At 47.1% G+C, this 23,244-nt stretch overlaps 12 protein-coding genes across 12 annotated transcripts; 4 read left to right on the forward strand and 8 right to left on the reverse strand.

Moving 5' to 3' along the window:
• Positions 1 to 483: 483 nt before the first annotated feature.
• LY89DRAFT_432472 (uncharacterized protein) lies at positions 484 to 2,449 on the reverse strand. Its single transcript, XM_018207481.1, has 2 exons — positions 1,898 to 2,449; positions 484 to 1,852 (listed from the first exon to the last, which is right to left on the reverse strand). The coding sequence occupies exons 1-2, from the start codon at positions 2,165 to 2,167 to the stop codon at positions 680 to 682; spliced, it is 1,443 nt and encodes a 480-aa protein (XP_018075707.1). The 5' UTR covers positions 2,168 to 2,449; the 3' UTR covers positions 484 to 679.
• Positions 2,450 to 2,998: 549 nt separating this feature from the next.
• On the reverse strand, positions 2,999 to 6,630 carry LY89DRAFT_432317 (Piwi-domain-containing protein). Its single transcript, XM_018207480.1, has 7 exons — positions 6,293 to 6,630; positions 5,101 to 6,247; positions 4,799 to 5,046; positions 4,146 to 4,750; positions 3,866 to 4,094; positions 3,341 to 3,811; positions 2,999 to 3,291 (listed from the first exon to the last, which is right to left on the reverse strand). Exons 1-7 carry the CDS (start codon positions 6,443 to 6,445, stop codon positions 3,019 to 3,021), a joined length of 3,126 nt encoding a protein of 1,041 aa, XP_018075708.1. The 5' UTR covers positions 6,446 to 6,630; the 3' UTR covers positions 2,999 to 3,018.
• A 660-nt stretch (positions 6,631 to 7,290) lies between these two features.
• LY89DRAFT_432315 (uncharacterized protein) lies at positions 7,291 to 8,051 on the reverse strand. Its single transcript, XM_018207479.1, has one exon. The coding sequence runs from the start codon at positions 7,946 to 7,948 to the stop codon at positions 7,460 to 7,462; it is 489 nt and encodes a 162-aa protein (XP_018075709.1). The 5' UTR covers positions 7,949 to 8,051; the 3' UTR covers positions 7,291 to 7,459.
• A 103-nt stretch (positions 8,052 to 8,154) lies between these two features.
• LY89DRAFT_577248 (uncharacterized protein) lies at positions 8,155 to 9,322 on the reverse strand (the record flags this gene model as incomplete). The annotated part of the gene is made up of 2 exons (XM_018208882.1): positions 8,155 to 8,946; positions 9,008 to 9,322. The coding sequence occupies 2 exons, from the start codon at positions 9,320 to 9,322 to the stop codon at positions 8,155 to 8,157; spliced, it is 1,107 nt and encodes a 368-aa protein (XP_018075710.1).
• A 406-nt stretch (positions 9,323 to 9,728) lies between these two features.
• On the reverse strand, positions 9,729 to 10,562 carry LY89DRAFT_577189 (MFS general substrate transporter; the record flags this gene model as incomplete). Its single annotated transcript, XM_018208876.1, has 1 exon — positions 9,729 to 10,562. A coding segment is annotated over one exon (834 nt), but the record flags the coding sequence as incomplete, so codon positions are not given.
• A 427-nt stretch (positions 10,563 to 10,989) lies between these two features.
• Positions 10,990 to 13,356, forward strand: LY89DRAFT_639349 (carboxypeptidase S). The gene is made up of 2 exons (XM_018211615.1): positions 10,990 to 11,773; positions 11,821 to 13,356. The coding sequence occupies exons 1-2, from the start codon at positions 11,349 to 11,351 to the stop codon at positions 13,142 to 13,144; spliced, it is 1,749 nt and encodes a 582-aa protein (XP_018075712.1). The 5' UTR covers positions 10,990 to 11,348; the 3' UTR covers positions 13,145 to 13,356.
• A 51-nt stretch (positions 13,357 to 13,407) lies between these two features.
• Positions 13,408 to 13,657, reverse strand: LY89DRAFT_681891 (uncharacterized protein). Its single transcript, XM_018214393.1, has one exon. The coding sequence runs from the start codon at positions 13,644 to 13,646 to the stop codon at positions 13,419 to 13,421; it is 228 nt and encodes a 75-aa protein (XP_018075713.1). The 5' UTR covers positions 13,647 to 13,657; the 3' UTR covers positions 13,408 to 13,418.
• A 559-nt stretch (positions 13,658 to 14,216) lies between these two features.
• Positions 14,217 to 16,034, reverse strand: LY89DRAFT_577473 (uncharacterized protein; the record flags this gene model as incomplete). The annotated part of the gene is made up of 3 exons (XM_018208895.1): positions 14,217 to 14,940; positions 15,001 to 15,508; positions 15,572 to 16,034. 3 exons carry the CDS (start codon positions 16,032 to 16,034, stop codon positions 14,217 to 14,219), a joined length of 1,695 nt encoding a protein of 564 aa, XP_018075714.1.
• Positions 16,035 to 16,392: 358 nt separating this feature from the next.
• Positions 16,393 to 18,118, forward strand: LY89DRAFT_705148 (putative transporter; the record flags this gene model as incomplete). The annotated part of the gene is made up of 3 exons (XM_018217433.1): positions 16,393 to 16,644; positions 16,691 to 17,508; positions 17,563 to 18,118. Exons 1-3 carry the CDS (start codon positions 16,456 to 16,458, stop codon positions 18,116 to 18,118), a joined length of 1,563 nt encoding a protein of 520 aa, XP_018075715.1. The 5' UTR covers positions 16,393 to 16,455.
• A 287-nt stretch (positions 18,119 to 18,405) lies between these two features.
• On the forward strand, positions 18,406 to 18,903 carry LY89DRAFT_730142 (uncharacterized protein; the record flags this gene model as incomplete). The annotated part of the gene is made up of 1 exon (XM_018219444.1): positions 18,406 to 18,903. One exon carries the CDS (start codon positions 18,406 to 18,408, stop codon positions 18,901 to 18,903), a length of 498 nt encoding a protein of 165 aa, XP_018075716.1.
• A 914-nt stretch (positions 18,904 to 19,817) lies between these two features.
• On the forward strand, positions 19,818 to 20,958 carry LY89DRAFT_730143 (uncharacterized protein; the record flags this gene model as incomplete). The annotated part of the gene is made up of 3 exons (XM_018219445.1): positions 19,818 to 19,964; positions 20,019 to 20,740; positions 20,856 to 20,958. 3 exons carry the CDS (start codon positions 19,818 to 19,820, stop codon positions 20,956 to 20,958), a joined length of 972 nt encoding a protein of 323 aa, XP_018075717.1.
• A 1,501-nt stretch (positions 20,959 to 22,459) lies between these two features.
• LY89DRAFT_715563 (uncharacterized protein) lies at positions 22,460 to 23,061 on the reverse strand (the record flags this gene model as incomplete). The annotated part of the gene is made up of 2 exons (XM_018218217.1): positions 22,891 to 23,061; positions 22,460 to 22,832 (listed from the first exon to the last, which is right to left on the reverse strand). The coding sequence occupies exon 2, from the start codon at positions 22,769 to 22,771 to the stop codon at positions 22,460 to 22,462; it is 312 nt and encodes a 103-aa protein (XP_018075718.1). The 5' UTR covers positions 22,772 to 22,832; positions 22,891 to 23,061.
• Positions 23,062 to 23,244: the final 183 nt, after the last annotated feature.

Consider the following 23,244-nt stretch of genomic DNA (forward strand, 5'->3'; position numbering starts at 1 on the left):
CAGCACTCTAGTTGCATGGTCGGTGCAAATATACTCAATAATATCTCTAACCTCCTGTTAATTGAGGGATTCTCTGGGTCTCCCTGTGCGTGTAGGGCGCGCTCTTTCAGGCACATCGTATAGTAGGATCTTCCTAACTGTGCTGTCTCCTAGGTGGTAGTAGCCCTGGAGCTGTTGCAGGCCTATTTTAGCGAATTTGAAGAGCCGGTGTATGCCCTCTTTGTGCTTGGTTCTGATCTCTGCACCTGGGAGACGTGGAGACATAGGTGGAGTGGTAAAAGGATCCATAATGGTGGAGTTGTTGATAGTTTAGTCCTAATGTGAAGAGTTTTAATTTCGAGGTTCTACAGCCTGAACGCACGGACTTTTGTCCCCATGTTCGTTACCGCAAAAGGCTGGGGATCTGCTGTCACACCAAGCTCTTGGAAAGCTGATTCCTTTATCAAGCTTTGATTAACATCTGGTTTCTTTTCGGCAATCTTGATCATAGCACCCATTGCAGAACTATCGAGTTTGCCACGGACAGGCTGCCACGGGATAATTGACAAATGAGTAGCGGGCACCCAGAGCTCGAAAGGGCTGTCACCTCCTATGTTTACAGCGCGCGCATTTCCATCAATATTATTGCTAAGGTTGTATTCTCCATAAATCAGTGTCAGCGGTCCATACAAATCGGGCTTTACTCACCGCGGTTCGTCGTCAAGTATTGGTCTGCTCGGATGCGAGCTTTTGTCTTTGGGTGCGTGATGAATTTGTTACTGATAGCTGTCATCGTGGCTTCGCAGATGACATATTTCCTGCCGCTTCGTGCAGTTGCGGTATCGCCCTCGAAAGTAACTCGAACTCCTTTCAAGACTCGTAGTTCCGGAGCAAAAGTGGTGCCCCGGGGCCATCGGCATTGCATCCACCGAGACAATACAATGGAAGGGAAGAAAGCCGAGGTAGTTGTGTTGACATTCAACAAGAGAGAGCCTTGACCGGGTCGCACAGATGTGAAAAAGCCGGCCCTCAGCAGGAAAATATTACTGGTTTTGTCTGCAGTCTTGACGTTTGCGGAGTGATTTTCATCTTGATTTGCCGGATAGAACTTTTTGCCTACAATACCACCATTGAATTCTGCAGTTCTGTGGAGCTGGTACCATGACACAATATTCAAGCTTCTCAGATCTGCGTCTGGTAAATAGTCTTGGTCCAAGTTATTTGAGTCTGCTGTGACATGGGCGATCAGCCTTGGAAGGTCGACCTTGCCCTCAAATACGATCTTGGTAAGAAGGCGAGGTTCGTTGGGTTCATGGGTGGGATTGCGGTAGTACGATACATCAAGATCCGAAACACCCGCTTCGTCCCCGATATTCGTGTACAACTTACCCCTCGAGATGATGTATGAGTAGTAGTCCGTTACCCAAAATTTCTTATTCAGGGTGGGTGGATTCTCTACAAGCATTCTTAGAATGAGAGCTCTCCTGACCTCATTCTTCGTTGGAATCTTGTCGTTAATTTCGGGAATCTCAATTCGATACCTCAGTAGATCAATCTGCCCAGGATCCGTCCTGAATTCCAACTTCAGGAAATTAGCTCTGCCAACCTCAGGCCGACTAACAGGGGCGAGTATTCGCTTCGCTAGATGCAAGCCTGCCTTGCCCCATTTCTCTAGATTTTGCTTCCGCAACTCGTCTCTTTGCTTTCGGACAGCTCGCTTCGCGTCAGCGCTTAGCACAGGAGCCACAACACTGGTAAGCCTGAGTGCCGTGACTTCTGTCGCCAATTTTACTGGATCTGGTGTTATAACGTCGACGGCATCTTGCGCTAATGTGTCAGAACACTCTGCAACATAATGACCTTGGTTTCCACACTGCAAAATCAGCAAAAGGCTTGCACATGTTCGGAGAAAACGTACAATCCTGCACCAAAAGGCCCTCCTTTGCTGCTCTTCACGGTGTTGCCGCTCTTGCTCCTCTTGCTCACTCATTACGGGCCGAGGGCGCCCTCGGACAAGACCTCGTGAATTAGGTCCTCCTCGATTAGGTCCTCTACCTGGGGATGGTGTATTGTTACCACTTCTACTGGGAGATGGAGAATTATTGTCCAATCCACGGCCACCTCCGCCCCGGTTGTTCACGCCACGGCCACGGCCACGACTACGACTACGATCCCTATCGTTCATCATGAAAGGTCTTGCGGCTTTTGATCAGGAATCTTGGTGAAAGCAAGCTATCTCAAAGCTGAATTCATTAGGCTATGTTACCTAACTTATACACCTCTTGTACCCTTAACAGACAATCATGTGCATGTAATGAAAGCACAAGGCGGAGTTTTCAAGTGCTACAAACGCAATTAGAAAGCGAACGAGCAGATGGTTTGCTCCCTGGCGCATGAGAACACCAATACCATTGCATCGAGCAACCAAGGAGGGATATCATCCATTGGCAAGTGGGTGACGATCATACGATCATAATCGAGATGAGGAAACACATTACTTGTCATGCTCGGGAGCCAGGAAAGGAGCGATCTTTCGAAATAATTTGTGGTCTCGTCCCGATATAGCGAGTAGACTTGTGAGTTGTCAGAGAAATTTTTGGAAACATGGGAAAACATCACTCCTGCCGAGCATCTTTATCCAACATAATGAGTATTGCTTACATCATTACTTTGTCACCCATGCGTGATGACTACCAGACTACTTGATACACGAAGAATAGCAAATTGACGCCAATCAACGCCGCAGGCAAATTCAAAGCAATATTTTTTCACAGCCAAATACTTCTGTCTTCATCGAGAACTACAGACTTTTGAGTTGATTTCACGAAAGGATTGCAATTATGTTATTTTTTTTTGCCAAAAATTCAGAGCCCCCTACACCTAAAAGATTGCAGCATAACACCAACGAAAACCTAAACTCATATGGCAAGTACAGTACAGAGCAAAAAGGAAGCAAAACAGGAAAACACCCCACACAAAGCAAATACAAACATCAATAGAAGCAAGAACGTAAGTTCAAAGACAAATGCAACTGCTAGATCATAGGTAAAACATGCTATTACGCAAGTCTGGATGCCAAGGGTTTGGCCACACTTGTTTTGTATCCCTGAGCTCAAAGACTGTATGCCTCCAAGTAGCCGTATCCACTCCATATTGGGCCAGTGTCTTATCAGGAGAATCAGGGATCTCGCCTTCCATGACTGGACGCATGTAGTTGCGTAGACGATCGCACAGGATATCTGCGTATCGAGCAGGCGTACAGACAGAAAGACTCACTGTCGCACGAGATCCAGTGAAGCAAAGCTTGTGAGTCTACCTCAAAGTCAGTAATGCCGTATTGCAAGATGGGAAGGAAGCTTACGATCTGCTGGAGTTCGTCAGGGGAATAATTGCTGCCGTTGCTGATAACGACGTAGTGACCAGTGCGAGCTGTGCCAATGGGCGAGTCGTGGCTCTGAAGGTAGAAGCTGAAGTGATGAGGCGTAACCACAGTATGGTCAATGATGAGTCCAGCTACTGTGTTTCGGTCCGTGGATCTATCTCCAGCCTTAGGGGCGGGTTTCTGGCCTTCCAGCCATTTAGGAAAGAAGCGAGTATGATGTCGTTTCCCTACGACGAGGAGGGTGATCGCAGGGTTGATCTGAAGGCACTTCTTCTGACCAGCAGCCTTTGCACCTTGCCGGATTTGAGGAAGTTCTTCTTCATAGACCATCCCATACTGGCTCTCGGAAACACCATCTCTGTAGAACAGGATATGATCTGGTCCCTTCCCCCAGGCTTCTACGAATCGCAGAACTCGCTCTTCAATCATGCTGGCAAGATTTTCGATAAACTGAAATGGATTTCGTCAGAGACGTGCTGGGGATCTCAGGGGTAGGGGACTTACTTCTGTATTATGTGTCTGGAGTCTTGCGCTTCCGAGATACACGCCGGCATCTGGACAGCAAGTTGCTACAACAGCAGCGAGGGAAGGGATTGTGGAATCTAAACCTTTTCCGGAGTGCGTAACATCAGCACCAACAATCATTGTACCTCTCTTCACTCCGGCCATCCAGGTATTGGAATCCGAGAGGACGACTTGATTGACACCCCCTAGCTTGAAGTTTATCTTCATGCTGTCCGGGAGTATTTAGCATAGATCCATGGAGAACTGAGCGTTCACTTACCATACGTTTCCTAGAAGACGACCATCGCCAGAACGAGCATCAGGACGACTCTTTTCTTTGTTTTTCGCAATACACTTCGGCTTTACACACATCGATGGCACACCCTTTACACAATCGCACCAGAACTTAATATCAGAAAAGATCGTCGCATTTTCTGTCGCCAGAGCAATCAGAAGGAATCCTGGTTTCTTCAATTCAATCCAGGCTTGTTCGAGCGACTGGGCCCAAGCAGTTCTTCTCTCTGCCGCCGATCCGTCTCGGACAGCGGTGACGTTGACAACAGCAACAGAGCCGTTGAAGTTAACATTGTACTTCGGAAGTTTGTCTAGAAGCTGCGCACCGAAAATTTTCACATCATTCATTGAAGGTCCGTGGAGCCTTGCCGGTTGCTCAATTCTGATGATTTTAAGCTGCAGGAGGTTGCTGGAGGTTTTGTAAAACTTCATGTGTTTGAGGTCCCACGTAGCCAGCTGGCGGTATTCGCTAGCATCAGGGTCGACTTCCGCCAGAGCAATAGTAGCATCTCCGGAGAATCTTATTGTTGGCTGCTTGAGATATCGAGAAGGCATCTCTATCAAACCACCCGTGACCCGTAAGCCAAAGTCCTACGTGTGTCAAAATCAGGCATTAGCGCAAGGAGCGGGAATTCTTACATTCCAGAAGGGCTGAGTAGGTGCGATTCCGAGAGGTTGCAAAGCATGGCTTGTGATCGCATTTTGATTTGTTATCGGCTTTCTTTCTGTGCATTTGATCATCTGGCCAGCGAAGAAACTGTCCAGGGTTTTCACAATGTACTGATTGGGGACAATTCGTAATTTATCAGCTGGATGCCAAACGTCGCGACCAGAGGCGCCAAGGTTAACACAAAATGCATTGGGGTCAAATGTAGCATTAATGTATCCTATAAGTACAGTTAAGCTGCAGCACATAAAGGTTGGATCGAGAATCGACTTACTTTGTGTCATGTAATCGAACACGCTAGTGGCTGCACCACCTCCGTTTGGTTCGAATCCTTCTTGCGAGACAGAACGATCACTGACAGCGTAGACTGACCATTGCTTCGTGGGGTTTCGTAGATCAAATGTCACCTTGAGTCCTCGCATATCTTTACATGCCCCGGCTCGAGGAGTCGCACCAATAGCAAGATCATATCGTGCTCTCATCCACTCTTGCAAATTTACACCGACCGCGTAGAATGCGCCCGAGATAGTACTTATGTTGAGAAGCAGCTTGCTCTCGCCTGGTCTGATGGAAGTAAAGAATCCAGTCCTCGCTTCGTACACGGTTGTTGGCACATCTTGTTGAAGTTGCATACGTCCTCGCACGTCGACGTAAGTCTCTATGTCTCTCGTGAGCCTCCATTTTTTGGCATCTTTGGGGAAGAATTTGTTTTTGACTCGAATTCCGTTCCAAGACGGATCATTGATTCTGCGCCAAGTCAAGATGTTCAAAGCATTGATATCTTGATCTGGGTGGTAAGGTGTGGGCCTCTCATGCTTCGAGATGAGTTGATTGAGGTTTGCAAGGTCAAATTCTCCCTCCGCAACAATAGACGAAGGAATATCAAGATCATTCACGCCAGGACGCTCTACCGTGGGATGTGGGCGAGGAAGTGGCCTGGTCTCACTCCATGTTCCATACAGCTTACCCACAGAAATAATCGTCGACCGATAGTCCGAGGCCCATTTTGTCGAACTGTTAGGAGGGAATTTTGTGAGCAGGAAACCGATGAGCTTTCGTTTGAACTCGTTATTAGTAATTTCTTCCCCATCAATGAGGCCTAGGTCGATCCTATAACGGCGATACTTCTTGTTGGGTTCGAACGAGAGCTCAAAATAGTTTGCGCTGATTTCCCCGCGTCTCTCTCCCTGGCTAGCAACTATTCCGGTGGTGATATAACTAGGCAGGCTCAAGCTGGCTTTGTCCCATTTTTCGTAGTTGCTTGTACGGACCGCGCGTTTTGAGTCAGCTTGGCTCTTTTGAACTGCCCGAGCCTCCTTTCGCTGTGCCTGCTCCTGTTTCCGAGCTGCCTCACCCCTCGCAACAGAACCTGGCGCGACTCGAAATGTCTGTAAGGCGTTGGTGATTGCTGCCGCCGGATCCTAAAGATCTTAGTATGCCGTTGGTTATAGAAACAAGAAACATACCTGATTGACGTTGCCACTTGTGTCACCTCCTCGACCCCTACGTTCAGTCATGCTGGGCACTTGAGAAGTCGGAAAGTGAACTTGCTCCTGAATCTTGACAGGTCTCACTGAATGACTCCGTAGCCAGGAGCTTGAAGGATTGCGGAACCTCATCTTAAATAGAACTAGAGATATACTTGACACGAAGTCTCAAGGGATGAATGACGAGACAGGCAAATAGAATGATCGTGCCGCAAACAGTCCATCACTTGGCAGGGCAAACAACTCTTCCTAATCACGCTTCTGCATCACACTTGATGATATCCTGACAATGGAGTATGGTAGGAACTTCTATCCGCGAACAGACCAGATGACAAGAAACCATCGGAGATACGTATGACAGCTATAGGTTCCAGCATTCTGCTCTCTGTAAGTGAGGTTTTGATTGTCATGGTGTAGAGTGACCTGTCCATGTATATGGGCTATTTTGGATCCCCCAGCGTCTCTGCTAACTCAAGAGCAGAGCGTGAAGCAAGTTAAATCAATGCGAACAAGACACGCACATTCTTCCCATCCTTATCACATCTCAGGACTTTCGTACCTTCTCTACCACACGCCATTACAGCTTCCTGCTCTTCTTTGCAATCACCGTTTGTTTCCACGCATGTGTAGCTATTCCAGGCTCGATGATCGTAACAATATTCTGACTACCAAGGTCGCATCTGCTCCCAGAATTTCGTCCAGCTGTCAGGAGCTGGATGCCTACATTCACCCCCCAAAAACTATACTTGTGACAAGCAGCTACGGCTATGCAGTCAAGATAGTAGTCTGGCCCAGTGACGAGTTGTAGTCGACTGTCCCATTATCGAGGCAGGTAAGATAGGTTCGAGTTGGTCTTCGGTCGCTGGAGTTGCCTTGATTGAGGATGTAGCGTCTGTCTCCGCGATTACGATGATGATATACAAGTTGGCTGTTCTTAGTGCTACAGAGGTTAATTGGCAGATCAACCGGGGAGCACATTCCTGTTCATATTTGATCGAGAAGATAGAAATGAAGTGCGCAGATGGCGATGCGAAACGCGACCGATGGTGCCGAGACTCATCGGAGTGCAACTAGACCCTGTGCCATAACGAAACGGCATGCTTGTTAGGCTACACAAGGCTTTGCAGACGTATATATGAGATGCCATCAGAGTGTTTGCTCCAGATTTCTTTTCCGGCTCTGGCTTCGTACAGTTGAAGTCGGCACTTTGAATAATACCGGATCAAGGTTCTTCCGTTGGAGTCTAGCTTTATTGGGAAACAACCTCAAACTTCTTGGGGAATAAATCTCTTCTTTCAACTCTAGTCGGACATATTGCCAGAACGTTTCTTGAGGGTCCCAAACATCAACGCTGTCTGCCGAGATACATTCACCAAACCTGAGATGACTCGCATTGACATCCGATTTGATATCGCATCCAAGTGGTGAATTGGTGCAATGCCCTTCATCTGCTGGTTGACGAAATCCATCTGTATGAAGCATAGGCTTGAGGTTGCTTTGTTCCTTTAGTGTTTCGAGGTCAAAATCCCCGCTGACTAGATCCCAGTAGCGTTCTGTCTTCAAGATTCCGGACTTGCAAGGCTGACAAACCCACATCTTAGCTCCGAGACAGTCTCGAATACGTGGTTCAGTCATAGTTGTGCACTACATGCCAAACTCAATCTTTCTATACCAATGTCAATTTGCATACCGGTTGTGGTTACTACTCAGTGTTCTGGCGCATCGAGTAGCTGCACATCCTGCATATCCGCAACCACGTCATCAAAGCGAGAAAAGAAAGGGTCATTTCGCACATTGACACATTCCACTATACATCAGATCCCCCGAAAACGATCGCTAGATCATATATCAGATAAATATTTTCTCTGCGCTCCTTCAGGGACATCCTTGTAAAGAAACTTCGGATACCTCTCACACAACTCCCAACTCATCTGTTTCAGAAATGTTATCTGCTCTTTCACCCATCCCTCGATCTGTTCTTTCTCCATCTCTTCCATGCCGCTACCTCCATTTCTCCTCTTTTCCAGCACTTTCTCTTCCATCTTACTGACTCGTTCTCTCAGCCTCCCCAATTTCCACTCCAAAAAGTGACCTTTAACATTATCCCACTCATGATGCCCAGGGCTTGTACTCCTCAGACTTGTTCCTGAATCATCTCTGTCCACATCTACGAACCCATAGCTGGTCACCATACTAATTCTCTCTGCCGAATTCCAACTTCTCAATGCCGCATGCGGAGTATGGGCTCCCTGCATAACAACTGCGGACCCTGCTTTCATACCTCGAGCTTTGAGGATCGTTCCCGAGGCGTTGACAGCAGTCTCACCTCCAAGCATAGTGCTGCAGTCGCTCAGCATCACTACTACGACAACCTGCGTGGAGTCTTTATGCCAAGAGTCGATCATTGATGCATCGTTCTGTCCTTCGTTGTCCTCGATGCTGTCAGAAGACAGAGGAGGAGATGGAGTTTCTCCTAGTTTATACACTCCTTCTCGTCCTTCGGGGCCGAGTTGTACGTTCACATAACCAACTTCGCCTTTTCGACCTAGGAGATTGAGTGGGAGACCGAAGACTTCGCTCACACATGCCGTTACGGCAGGGTGGTGCCACGTGGAGGTCACCCATTTGGTTGTCTGTTTCTTGTTAGGTCCTTCTTTGGGCTTCATCGTATCCATGAAGGAAAAAGGGACAGACCTCTTCAGCACCTCCAATATATCCCGGCGCCCGATCCCAAGCTTTCAGGTGCTTATCCAAGACCTCTTTCCTCAATAAGTCTCTTCTTATCATTCGAACTCCTTCATCGGAAAACAGTTGGAAGGGCTCTGTGAAGCACGTGTCGGGTGCTGTAGCAGGCTTTGGAAGATTAAGGGAGGTGAATGTGTATCTTTTGGTGGGAGGGGTGAAATCCAAATGGATTGCGGGGTCAAAAGGCGGAATTGAGATTGGCTCATATTGTTTCGTTGTCGAGAGGGAGTACGGGTTGGTCACTGTTTCTGTTATGGTTGCCATGTTGAAGATTGTGGTGTTATATGATCAATGAGAGGAAAGTGATGAAGGTGAAGTATTATCCAAGCCCTTCGTGAACTGATCTCTATGCTACATACATCCCACCTTCGAGCAAGTGCTTAGAGCATGAACTATGCCACAGACTGCTCTAAAGCTAGAGAAGCAGCGAATGAGGTTATGCAAAATCTGAGGTGACCTATGGGTCTACATTTCCTAGTTTGGATGGCGGACCCTGTCCAATCAAGTCGCCGATTTTAAGTACACATGAGCAACAGCAATGCATTTCCATATTTGAACGTTTGATTTCCGATCTTTTCTACAGCGAATGGCTTTCTAGATCTACCTCGACGCCTTTATTTCCTTGTTCCTTTCATAAGCGATTGTTTACCAAGTCAGAGCTACCACCTGCCTACTCATCCTTTCTCAACGTCGGATCCTCCAAAACATACCTCTCACACTGCTCTTTCCCCTTCTTCACATCCACCATACAAATACACGCATATCCCACTACCGTCAACCCCAAACTGAAAGGGAATCCCTTCCACGTGTTCCCTGTCCTATCAATAATAACACCGGACACGATCGGACCAATCCACGCTGTGCTCTTACTAACCAACGCATATAACGCAAAGAAGGTAACTTCCCTCCCTTTCGGACATATATCACTCAACATTGTAGCCGAAAAGGTATAGAACGGAGCAACAGCCGCACAATCGATCACAGAGAACGCCCAGACTTCCCAAACGTGGTGGAACCCGAATCGAGTCGTGCCGATGCCGATACAGCCCCAGATTGGCATTACCAGTAGGAAGCCGCAATTTACCATCAGGACCAGCTTCGTGCGGGTTTTGTACTTGCGCTGGACGAGCCAGAAGATTGCGATCCCAAAAGCGTTGGAAAGACCTTGGACAATGTACAGCTCCGTTGAAGTTGTGGTGCTGTAGGAAACGATGGCATTTTGACAGATGCCATAGATCTGGTTGGTTGTTGCGTAGCCATCGGAGATGAGGAAGTAGCCAAGAAGATAAAGCCAGGTCTGTGTGAGGCGAGGGATACGTTTGAAAGCATTGTAGTATGCTTTGGCGCCGACTGAGAAGTAAGTCTCTCCTTTAGGGAGTTTGGCTGCACGGTCTTTCTCGAGGAAGAACCAGGGTGTCCCGCATATGATCCACACTCCGGTTGCGACACCGATGATCACGACTGCTGCGTGGTAGTTTCCTTCACTCGATGAATTGGCGTCCAGTCTCTCTCAAGAATCGAAGAGAGGATATATACTCAACGGCGCATAGGACATTGTCCCAGCAGAATTATTCCCAAAACAATACGCATACCAAGCCCAAAGTTCCCATCTAGTGGTAACAGACTCCGAAGGTCCCAGATCAATACCATCTTTCACGCTCTTGCTCTCAATATCTACATTTCGCTCTTGACATGGGTATACACTTCGAGCTCAGCAGCTGCGGTATCACCGCCCAAAGGGCCTGTGCTCGCCATGTTTTCCTTGCAGTCCGTCCATCTTCGTTTTCTGGCGATCGCTGAATTTTATTTCCTCAAAGATGGGGTTGAATGAGAACGCATATGTCCGTCGGCAGCATGATAGACCCATTCCACGGATCTAGATCTTGATTGTGGTAGCATTCCATCTAGATATCCCAATCCGATTTATATATCCCCTGTTCATCGGTAGGATTGCCGTTGGGGTGATATTGGTCCGCTGCTAGTAGCGCTTACGCCGCGGGGTAGCGCCAAAGGTGGGATTTGCGTTCTTTAGTGAAAGAATCGCATCATTCTTTTCTATCCACATTGAACCCACAATTGCTAAAGATCAATCGAAAGGGTCCAAAGAAATCAATAAGCAGGAGTTTGAGACGAAGATAGGTTCCCGTTGTTTTGATCTGGATCGACGGACTTGGAAGAGTTGCAGCAAATTCGAACATTGCCTCTCGATTGTCGAATTATTTTTAGGGACGTTGCACCAATCGTTACCTAGGAGACTGACAATTGGATCAATTTTGCATCACATTTCAAGATGGGAGAAAAGGATGGCTTGATATCCCACATCCAAGGGGCTGGGTCTTTTACCCCTCCTCAACATCGAAGCTGGAGACCTTTCGTCAACACCTTTATCGCTGGCCTCTTACTCGCATCTCTGATCATCTACAAACGACACGATCTTTCCTTAATCCCCAGTGATTGTATTGGTAAGCCGAAATATCAGCCGCAATGTCCACCACAAGAAGTCATAGGTCCGAAATCGCGACCAGACATCACGTCCCGAAATGTTGAAACCATTTTCAAATCTCCCGCTTTTCGCAATCTAAGTATTGCACGTCTTAGTGGGGCAGTACAAATACCAACTGAGGATTTTGATGGCATGGGTCCTGTTGGTGAGGATGAACGTTGGGATAAATTCTACAACTTGCAGGAGTATTTTGAGAAGACGTTTCCACTAGTGTAAGTTTGGCATCTCGTCGCCCGAAGCAGTACGCTGACATAACTAGACACGAAAAGCTCGAGTTGGAGATTGTGAATTCTCACGGTCTTGTATATACTTGGAGAGGATCAGACAACAGTCTCCAGCCACTTCTCCTCATGGGACATCAAGATACTGTGCCCGTAGCCGCAGATACGCGTGACCAATGGAAATATCCACCATTCTCAGGCTACTTCGATGGAAAGTACATCAACGGTAGAGGTGTACATGACTGCAAGAACAACGTCCTTGCCATCTTCTCATCAGTCACCGCACTTCTGGAAGCAGACTTCCAACCCCGCCGCACTGTTGTCCTCGGCTTTGGTTTCGATGAAGAAGCACCGGAAGGATACGGAGCACTTCAAATCGCGAAATATCTCGAGAAATTATGGGGTCAGAATTCTTTTTCTATAATCGTTGACGAGGGCGTCATAGGCATCTCGAAGGTAGCGGGTAGGAGTTTCGGCTCCCCACAAGCGAGCGAAAAGGGGCATATGGACGCCGTGATCCGGATTCATGTGCCTGGTGGTCATTCGAGTATGGCACCTCCCCACACTTCAATTGGTATTCTCTCCGAAGTCGTCACAGTATTGGAGAACAATGCTCGACGAAACTTCCCCAGTCGATTTACAAGCAACAACCCATTCTACTACCAGCTCCACTGCGCAGCCGAAGACCCTCTCACAGACATCTCTCCCGAGCTCCGCCACGCACTCAAGAGTCCCAACAGGAATGATAAAGTCGTCGAGCTTTTGAAAAAAGACTTCTTAAAAGACATCCTGCTCCGCACAAGCCAAGCAGTAACAATCTTCAACTCGGGCAGCAAATCCAACGCTCTTCCCCAATACGCTCAGACCCTTGTAAACTACCGAATCTCCAACGAAGAGTCGCTCTCTTACGTCCAAACACACATCCAAGATACAATCTCCCCCATCGCCACCAAGCACAACCTAAGCTTCGTCACGCTCCCCGAAACAAGCAACTCCTCCTCGTCACCAGAAAATACCCTATCCCTCGTCTTCCAACGCCCCCTCTCTCCCTCCCCCGTATCCTCCCACAAATCTTCTGCCTGGAAATACTTCTCGGGTGTCATCAAACACGTATTCGACGAAGAAGGAGAAGGTAACGATGTATTAGTGGCACCGACGATCGCGCAGGGGAATACGGATACGAAGTATTTTTGGAACTTGACGGATCAGATCTATAGGTTTGGGCCGATGAGAGCGTGGCATGATGAGGGGTGGGGTGGGGTTCATGATGTGAATGAGAGGGTGGCTATAGAGGGGCATTTAGAGATGATCCTGTTCTATCATGAGTTTATTCGGGTTTTCGATGAGGCAGATTTGAGCTGATGAGTACGCGGAACTTACATGAAAGGAGGATGGTGGGACTTTATATCTTTGTTTCGATGACATCTCGGTGTGGATTCGGGAACAACAAATTGGCTCAAGGGACTACAATCCACACAGAATTTCTTCCTGCCGATGACCGGACGAATTTCGTAGTCACCAATGACACACAGCCTTCTCAAAGATAAACATCAATATAAGCCATGCATACAACTATCAGATAACCCCAATCACATCTTCATGTCTCCCAAATCAACCTTCCTACCCCTCACTCTTCTCAAAGCTCATCATCAAACTCCTCCTCATCCCATTCCTCCTGCACCCGCTCCATACGTCTAGCATCCTCATATTCCTCCAGATCATCATAGACCTCTCCCTCCTCGTCAATTTCCTCGACCTCTTCTCCCTCCTCGCGAACCTCGTCGAATTCTTCTTCCTCCTCGTCAATTTCCTCGAAATCTTCGCCCTCGCCCACATCTTCGAAGAAGCCGCCGCCGCCTCGCATTGAGACGAGAGAGTCGGAGATTCCGGGTTTCGAGGTGGTGCAAGAGTAGAAGTTCATTGCTCTTGGTGCCATTTTGGAAGTGTTTGTGTTTGGTTGGTTGGTCCGGGTTTGGGTGGTGGCGTTGCCGGGAAAGTTTTGTTTGGGGAAGTTGGGAATTTTTGAGTGGAGGGAGAATTGTTGGGGAGTTTATATAGCATTAGTGAGGATACGGGACTTGTGATTCATACAATCCATTGCAGGGGTAGCAATTTCAGAGCGATTCTCCTAGATTCAATGACTGGCCGTTGGTGGTTATTCATTAACAGACTTCAGCCAGTCAGTAGCAGATTTCTTCATGATTCAACCAACCTCTCGATCGTGTTACTTCGAAGGTTCGCTAGGATGTCGGTTTGTTCTTTCAGTGATCCCTTCTTGCAGCTAGGAGCAGCCGGAACTACTGATACCAAAGGGCCAAAATCGAATCTGGGAATTTGAGGCGTACTTTGGCACGATACAAGTACTGCAAGTTGTGGAGTATTCGCTGGCTGCTTTTTGGTAGAAGAGCACAGCTTGCCCTATGAGTCATGCTTCTCAAGCGATCATTATATCGATCTCCAAAAGCTTCAGCTCTTGGATCCAGCCAATATTGTGCATCCCAGCACACACCGCAGCATCTCTTTTCCTCCAAATACTATCAAGTATCTCCATCGCGCTTCGGACATAGCCCATCGTACAAGGTAGGCACTCCCTCAATTGCTGAAGCCTCGTCATCGCCCAGGCCTGCTGCTCAAGGTCTCTTGCCTCTGCACCTGCAACAAATGTGGGCCACGAAGTAGCTTTGAAAAGCTCGTTATCGGATGTTACGAAAGAGAGGTGGGTGATGATATCTGATACTACGGGCTCCAGGTTATCTTCTGCTTCGGCTTCGGGAGATAGGAATCGTAAGACTCGACATATGTAGATGCAGACGGCTGCTTTGTGGGCCGAGGCCACGTGGACTCGGTTTTCGAGGTCGCAGTGTGGAGAGATGCGCTGTAGCCCAGAAGCCCAATCTCGCACGTTGAACGATTGAGCAGCTTGGAGAAGAGGAGGAAGTTGATTTCCCTCAAGAGTTGTTGTGAATTTTGCTGGAAAGTGGTCGTGCATCGTCTGCAGGAGTTGCGCAGCTGTTAATACTGCCTCGAGGAGCGCTGCTGGGAAAGAGAGATAATTGTTGGCTTCGGCATAATGCAGCGAGGAACGGACAATAGAGGCACTGTATCGAGCGGGTCCTGAGGAGTTTGACTGTGCGAAAGTTGAGCTAAGTGCGTCGTATCTAAGATTGATCAATTCTTTAACTGTACACAACCAAGCTCAGATCCAAACGAGTACATACACTAAGCAGCTGGAGATCAGGGAGCGGCGCAAAGAGCTCATGTTAGAGTGCTTGAGCTTGTAGGGTTCCTTCATAGAGTTGATGAGTGCTATGGCACCGTGCATGTGCAGTCTCCAGTCCTTTGTGCCGAAGTCTGTAAGCTCGAATTCGATGAAGAGAAGTATTGTTCCAAGGGTAACATCGATATCTGATGAGCCAACATCGTTGAGAATCGAACTTAGTGATCCAAGAGCACGCTGCTTAGCTATCAGGGCGTCTTTATACCAGGTGGACGATTGACTAGTCGGTGAGATCTGAAGATGTGGCGTCGATCCTTTCATTAGACGGAGTTGGTGGTTGAATGACATGACTGCAGATCGTTGTGAAGCATTCGATAGCTGGAGCGCCGAGTTTGCAATGATGATATTGAGCAAAGCAGGATGTTGCGTTGCCAACGGAATGAGGTCACGGAATGGATTTTGCTTGGGGAGGTCGTAGATGACAAGGTCTTTGCACACTTTACTGTTGACTACGAAGTGTATCAGCGTCATAGTCAAAGAGTTTTCAGGAGAGGTTAAGCGGCAGAGCTTACAATGTGAGATATAAAATCTTGCATCTTGATTCAGATCTTGTAAAAAGGGATCAGTTAAATGACGACCCAGCGGAAGGGCGATATCATCTGCAAAAGGGAATTTGCGCTTCGCTACCAAGAGCTGACTGCTATGATCCAGCAAAGGTTGCGGTGTTAATTTTGAGGCACCTCCTGAGATATTTCCAACAGATTCCAATTCGATATTCGAGCTCGGAGGAGAGCTGGTAGAAGATAGAGATTCGGGGCTAAGACGTTCCTTCTTTACCTCCCTTTGTTTCATATCCTCAAATGTCATGCCTGACATCTTTCCACGGCTTGCTACGCCATTATTCCAGAAGAGCAGAGCTTGGTAGCCGAGGCAGTCTTGACCGGTACTCGTGCATTTGTAGCATTGCGGAAGAGAGCGATCGCACCTCAAGCGCCGCCGTCGGCAGTTATGACATGCCTTCCTCGGCAACGACATCTCAAGGATGAGAGGGGCAACGCAGCATGATTATCATGATGAACGACCAAATGCAACGTTGTGAATTATATTATTGAACTCATAGGATGACGTACTTTTCGAGGACATGAAGAGGTGAGGCAAAAAGGGAACGGTAGCGGGTACTTATCTCCTCGCACGTGAACGCTAATGCACGAGTTGTGTCTTGGCATCCTCTTCGGGAGTAGTGTCTGAACCATCTCGCATGTCTTAACTCTTGATCTCCCCTGAGTGTTAAGCGAGTCAGCTAGGATGCCATGATTTATCATCGAAGACAAAAGGCGCACACCGTACGGTCTCAAAACTTGTATAAATGTCTCCAAATGTCTCCAAATGTCTCCCGGAACTTTCATAAACTTCAGTTCCATTATATGATGTTGGTGTATTCTTTGACACCATTATAATGTCTCCAGAAATGGCAGGAATTACCAATAAATCAGAGAGGGCCGACTCTCCTTCGCAGACGTGTCCTACACTTTTCCCAACGCAGAACGAGCTCGAAAGACTGGGAAGACAACGACCTGATATTTTCAAAACTTGGTGGGCTGAAGTAGGATTCTGCTTCGCTATTCTCGGATCGATGCTTGCAGCGGTAAGTCTCTCAAACCCGCAAATGAAAATGCAGCTCACGTCTGCAGGAATACTTTATCAGCGGCTTCACTATAATTCTCCCAACACTGAGCACTGTCCTCGATATATCTGCCGAATCTCGTACTTGGCCAGCCAATGTTTTCTCATTGGTGACGGGAGCCTTTCTACTTCCATTTGCACGCCTAGCTGACCTGTATGGCGCATACGTTGTTTTCACCTCAGGGTTGATATGGTTGTGCATCTGGTCGCTCATTGCTGGTTTCAGTCAGAACTTCCTGATGCTTACATTCTGTCGAGCATTACAAGGCTTTGGACCTGCGGCATTCTTACCTGCTGGCATCATGATCCTGGGTTCCATCTACCGACCAGGTCCTCGAAAGAATCTAGTCTTCTGTCTTTACGGAACTTTTTCTCCTCTTGGCTTTTTCTCTGGAATATTCATAGGTGGTCTCAGCGGGGAGCATATTAGTTGGGGCTGGTATTTCTGGATCGCTTCAATTCTTCTGGCTTTGGTATCCGCAGTAGCACTGGTCTTTGTTCCCTCTGATCGACTTGACCCACGCTCCGAGAAAGTGAAGATGGACTGGTGGGGTGCGGCTACCATTGTGCCAGGTTTGCTGTTGGTTGTCTTTGCCATCACTGACAGCTCACATGCCCCCTCCGGCTGGGCCACACCGTATATTCCCGTCACTCTGATTGTTGGAGTCGCATTTCTTTGTGGTGCATTCTATGTTGAGGGTCGGATCTCGGAGAATCCTCTTCTTCCCTTCTCACTTTTCAAGATCAAATCTATGAAGCCTCTGCTCGTTGCTTTATTCTTCACGTACGGAGTCTTTGGAGTTTACTTGTTCTACGCAAGTTTCTAGTAAGTCTAAGAGATATCTTCGCTCTCATAGAAATTATTTAATCACGACAACAGTATCATGGAAGTGATAGGCGTCTCGGCGCTCAGGACAACCGCCTGGTTCGCCCCCATGGCCGTCGGAGGCCTAGTCCTCGCTACAGTCGGGGGCTTCACCCTTCATCTCCTCCCTGGCAAAGCCTTGCTCATAGCCTCCGGCATAGGCTATGTGGTCAGCGTCTTGCTCTTCGCCCTCATACCCGAACACTTCAGCTATTGGGCATACATCTTCCCCGCGATGCTAGGGTCAACTTTAGGCGTGGATGTAACATACAGCGTCAGCAACGTTTTCATCACAACGAGTCTTCCAAAACACCAGCAAGGTCTTGCGGGAGCCGTTGTCTGGGTTATCATTTTCTTGGGTATTGGTTTCTTCCTTGGGGCGGCGGACGTAGTGGTCTCAGCCACTGCACATTTGGGGCTGAGAGAAAGTTATAAGGCGGCTTTTTGGTTCGGGACCGGATGTGCTGGGCTGGGGCTTTTCCTGTTGGCTGTGTTTGTTGATGTTGGGCAAGCGAAGAGCGCTCTTACGGCTGATGAGAAGAACGAATTGGAAGCAGGGCTTACTGGTTAATGGGGATGCATTGCGCTGGAACGCAACTTAGATTTAGAATAATCATAGAGTTATTTTATTCCTTTACTCAGTCAAATAATATGTGTCACCCACAGTCTCGATGCTGTGATGTGTCCTGACAACTAACGAGTCACTAGGCGCAAAGTTATTCACATCCTGTTCCCTTACTCATCCACCCTCCAGTCCAGAACCATCGGCAATCTCTTTAACTTCGCCTCTTACTCCCGCTCTGTTACACATAATCAATCGACACCACAAAGCATTCCGACACTATTAACACAACAAACATGTCCCGATCCGTTAACCGCAGCCCGGAACCCCGACCATGTCCCAAGTGCGGAGGTTACATCTGTTCTGGCGTCTACGAATCTTGCGAAGATTATTACCTCGTTTTTACTTACCAAGGCAAGCCTCCCTCAAAGCCAAAAACCCCTACCATGGAAGAAGATTGGGTTGTATTGAAACCCAGAACACCTCCAAGCAATGAAGAACTCGAGGAGGCTATCGAAGAGTTGGTGCAAGACTCGGTGCAAGAAAGCGTGCACGAACGTGCAGTGAGATCATTGAAAGAATTCATTCAGTATCATCATAAGGTAGACAAGCAAAATGATGTAGCAGCGGAGGACGAGGGGGAAGATGTCCCAGCGACAGACCACCAATCCGATGAGGATCCAGCAACGAAGGAAGTACCAAACAGCGAAGGTCAAGATAAAGCCGAGGAAGAGAAAGCAATTAGAGCCGAAGACTGGGAGAGGAAAGAATGGAAAACTGCTTTACGGGCGTAGAAGGGAAGAAGTTGAGATTTTCGACGAGCTAAGAACACTGTATCTGTATTTAGCATATTTCAGGCACTACTCAAATAGCTCGTTGGCATTCATTGAAATTTGCGTTGCCGTTTTAGGCCGTTGAGATAATTGAAAGTGTTTCGTGCTTTCGCTATGACGATGTTTTTGAGGTATCAAAAATATTTTACATGCTGTAAATCTGCGGCCGCATACAGTTGTACTGCCCCGTTTATAGAAGCTCTGAAAGGTCGTCCTCACAATAGAATTAAGGATGAAGGCGACCGAAATGAAGGTGTTACGACCAAGGGCGAAATCAGGCCGTCTTCTCTTATGAGAAGAGAAAGATTGGCACTCTCGTATGTTTTCATTGAAATGTAATTTATATTTATGAATTTGTAAACTGTACTATCGTAACCGAAGTCCTTGGTTGCAATCAGGAAAGATGACTTTAGTTGCCTAACTTCAGGAAAGGAGCTGGGCGTCCCGAATGGAATTTCATTTCCTCTATACACGGATCTTACCAAACCAAGCATTTGTCTTACGTATGGCAATATGAATAATGTTCTACCTCGCGTTCTTGCAAGGATGAAAATTGTGGCCAATGTTATGTCTTACATATTTTAGGTATTCCTACGGATGGCGAAATTGGGATGTCGGACAATTGATGGGAATTGGCAACATATAGAAGCTAGGGCGCATCTTAAAAGAAGGTTTGACCTGATTAGGCTAGCTACACAGTACACTTAGTGGCCTATCTGTGATTTTGAAAGTAAATAGCGTCGCAAGGTATTGCGCTAAGAATCGCGTGGTAGGCGCGTATACAAAATTCCTTCAAAACCGATCTCTCCACCCGTACATCTTCGACAACGTCAACGCAAAACACGGTAGCAGAATCACCTCTCTATTGACTTATCATGGGCCACACGAAAAATATGGAAGCACGCGCTGAAGCTTCCAAGGCTATCCCAATGGCCCTTTCGCATGCGTTGGCTCTGTACAAATCACGAATCGCGGAGGTCTTGACCGGCTTTCAAGGCGACAAACTTGCCGGCATCCTGGCTGTCCGCAACTAATCCGATACCTAGGCTTACGACGCGGCGTCTGAGCACAACAAGTCCAAGGAGACCTTCCTCCAAAGCTCCACAGGTGCTTTGCCAGATTTGATGAACCGACTCGATGACACCAAGAGAGCCGTACAAGAGATGGAGATCAACCTACAAGAAAAGGAGGTTCTCTTGCGAGAAAAGGATGTTCTCTTGCAAGCAAAGGATGATATTGTGCTAAAGAGGGAGAGCCAAATTATTCGTTTGGGTCAAGTATGCAACAACAAGGATCAGACGATCGGCGCGATGAAAGCCAAGCTCGGGGGCGAGGAGGTTAAGCCAGCATACCTGCTCAAGGAACAAATGAAGAGCCTAGAGACTACTTTGAATAGACTCCAATTCGACCAACATCAGACCAAGAACGACATCAAGAGGCTGCAAGACAGTCAAGCAACTCTGCTTGCCGAGAACCTGAGAATGGCCATTGAATTGAAGGAGGCATCCACGTTTACGAAGATGTTGGATCAACTTCGCGAGAACCGTATCATGCCAAATCGTCCCCCGCTTCCCGAACTCATTCGCTTCCCAGTAGTACCCCGAGTCGATCCCGGTGAGGAGACATCACTTGACGAGGCATCTGGTCCAAATCAAGATAAGAAGCACGGTATCGATCCCCTTGATGACGAAATCAAGATGAGATTCAAGCGACTCAAATCTCAACCTCGAGGAACAATTGTGTATCCAGCGGCAAACTCCTGGCGGGCTTTTGAGCGGGCTAGGGGATGGTGGATGCAGTGATTGGGAATGTATCTCGGGGTTTCAGCTCTGGCGCTAATCAGTCTTGTTATTGAGTCTTCTTGGAGGAGGCCCCTTTCCGCGTTTCTTGACTGATTGTCTTCTCATTGGCAGTTTCTTGCATGGGAGCTTCTCGCCTGGGAAATTCTTTACTAGGAGTGTCAACGGGGATTTTACGATGAGGATCTCTTGCTGGTGGCCTGTAACAGTTTCTTGATGGGGAAGAAATTCCTAGGTTGATTCTTAGCTATTATGATAAAGAACAATTGAAGGTAAATCGTGATCCTATTTTAGCGGACTTATGTTCTCCTGTGAGCATTGTAATGCATAAATCAACTCGCACATTGAAGCTTATACTAACTACATCGTCCCTACACCGATACGATGATAGTTTGACAGAAGAACATCGGACACAAGCTTACCCGACAGGAGCGGGACATATCCCTTGTCAAGAAGGAGAAGAAAAGGTTGCTCACGGAAAACAAGCAATTCATTGAGGACCTCTGCCGAAATGACAGGACGATTGAGTTGTTATAGGAGAATTTGGACGTGTGAGCGATGGTCAGACTACACTCAACGAGGCTTAAGTCTGGGCCGAAGGTGAGAAGGCTGACACCAAGGCTGGTAGAGAGCGTTCTTTTAATGCTAATAGTTAGAGTGTTGGAGCAAACCAGGTGCCCCAAGCTTTCTTAGACTTGTTAAAGTGTGCATTGGTCACCCATTGGACATTCAACTAGATAAAATACAGAATATGTGCCATAGGCTTTGGATACTTATAAGTGTAACGTAGGATCAGAGATGAGATGTCAGCAGACAGCAGCTTCAATGTGTGATACGATGTTTCCTGTGATCGAAGGACAGAAGCAGGTTTTATGCATGAAATTAACATTTATATCCACAGTGCTTAAGTATAAAGAAGGTATAGTGAAGTGGATGCCAGTGAGATGTCATTGTCAATTTCGTCTTTACATTCTAGTAGAAGGACCTAAACACATCTCATGGGTCGCGTTAGACAATGATTCGATTTGACTGACACAGAATCTGACCGAGTGAGAATTTCCTGATCAGGGCATGCTATGAGAGTTGCTGCCCCGTCGTGGATTCAATTGACAAAAACAGAAAGCATGCTAACCGAATCCGGGGTTTGCGAGCTACCTCCTATATAGATCTCGCTAAGCAAAACTCCGGCACAATGTTGCGATGGTGTACTGGTCATATACGGTCCCACATAAAGCAAGTAAAAGAAGAGAAAATAACAAAAACAAAATAAAAATAAAAATAAGAACCTATTAAGGAAATGTAATACTGGTCATATACGGTGCTCTCCCCATTTTTTTTTTTTTTTTGGAAATTTTTGTCCCCAAAACTCGATTGTTAAGCGAAAATCTCTTTGCCTTTCATTCACTCTTTTGCTTTTCCTTCGAATAGTCATATTGTAGAAAAAGCGGCTTTCGGAAGGCACGTCGACCATTGTCACAAGACACACATTCTTGATTGAAAGATTTCTGTAGATGGAGATAACTCGACTCATGATTGCGATTTTAATTTCCATCTGCCTTTACACTGTGTTCACTGTTCTCTTGATTATCGATATATACTGGTTCTTGATAAATGCTATACTGCGTCGTTCAAAAAATATTTACGTAACTTTATGATACAACATTACCAATGTCCCACCTAGGTGTAGAAGATAAGGGAAGTATCATTCTAGAATTTAATCAAATTTTATGAGTGATCTTCGACCATCTTAGAAAGCCCATGTACAGGACATCCCTTTGCCGACTCTCTGCATCCGTCTTGATATTATTCCGCCCTGATTGAGAAGTCGCATCTGGAGTTTCGTCTTCAGAAGACATCTCAACAAGCTCTAAGCCCAACCCCACAAGCTGTTCATCGAAGATCTTGATACTTTCTTCCTTTCGGCGAATTTTAGCCTCCATGATCGCGGTTCCCTCTCTCAGTTCGATGGTCTCAGCACGCTCCCGCTCACGATCCGACGAATACGAGCACTCCTTCTTCAATTTATCCATCTCCAGAAGTTGATGGTAACGACCTCATGTTGAAGACCACTGATGCTGGCCGAATGTGTCTCTGCGCGCAAGTTTTCTTAGCAATATGAACACCATCATGTGAGTGAGAAATTGCTTACCTCAAGAGTCTTCTTCAACTCGGACCGAGACTGCTTTGCGCAGCTACATAGAGAGTATAGAGAGGATCAACCTTGCTGCCAAACATTTCGTGGACGTCTTGAGGCAAGATCTAGATGCAGAATGCCTTCTCGGTATGGTACTCAATGACTTGCTCCGGCGCAGAAAGCAAGTGCTCCTTGATAGCACCATTCAAGGAGATATGTAGATCACAAAAATCCTCGTAGGGCATCCAGTTAGGAGTGATCAGTGTTTTGGTAGCCAAGACACGCATTTGCGATGCGTATGAAATCATATTTGGTGGGATTGGTTGCGCCATTGTAATTATGGCAGTGGTGGAAGCGGGAATAGTGACT

The sequence above is a fragment of the Mollisia scopiformis genome, assembly GCF_001500285.1.
Source record: "Mollisia scopiformis unplaced genomic scaffold LY89scaffold_5, whole genome shotgun sequence".
In the NCBI taxonomy this organism is placed as follows: domain Eukaryota; kingdom Fungi; phylum Ascomycota; class Leotiomycetes; order Helotiales; family Mollisiaceae; genus Mollisia; species Mollisia scopiformis.

Coding starts and splice junctions, on each gene's coding strand:
- LY89DRAFT_432472 (XM_018207481.1), bottom strand. CDS start 2,167: ATGATGAACGATAGGGATCGTAGTCGTAGTCGTGGCCGTGGCCGTGGC. Junction 1,853..1,897: donor GGGCCTTTTGGTGCAGGATT/GTACGTTTTCTC, acceptor CTGATTTTGCAG/TGTGGAAACCAAGGTCATTA.
- LY89DRAFT_432317 (XM_018207480.1), bottom strand. CDS start 6,445: ATGAGGTTCCGCAATCCTTCAAGCTCCTGGCTACGGAGTCATTCAGTG. Junction 6,248..6,292: donor CAAGTGGCAACGTCAATCAG/GTATGTTTCTTG, acceptor TAAGATCTTTAG/GATCCGGCGGCAGCAATCAC. Junction 3,812..3,865: donor TCCAGACACATAATACAGAA/GTAAGTCCCCTA, acceptor AATCCATTTCAG/TTTATCGAAAATCTTGCCAG.
- LY89DRAFT_432315 (XM_018207479.1), bottom strand. CDS start 7,948: ATGACTGAACCACGTATTCGAGACTGTCTCGGAGCTAAGATGTGGGTT.
- LY89DRAFT_639349 (XM_018211615.1), top strand. CDS start 11,349: ATGGGAGAAAAGGATGGCTTGATATCCCACATCCAAGGGGCTGGGTCT. Junction 11,774..11,820: donor GAGAAGACGTTTCCACTAGT/GTAAGTTTGGCA, acceptor TGACATAACTAG/ACACGAAAAGCTCGAGTTGG.
- LY89DRAFT_681891 (XM_018214393.1), bottom strand. CDS start 13,646: ATGCGAGGCGGCGGCGGCTTCTTCGAAGATGTGGGCGAGGGCGAAGAT.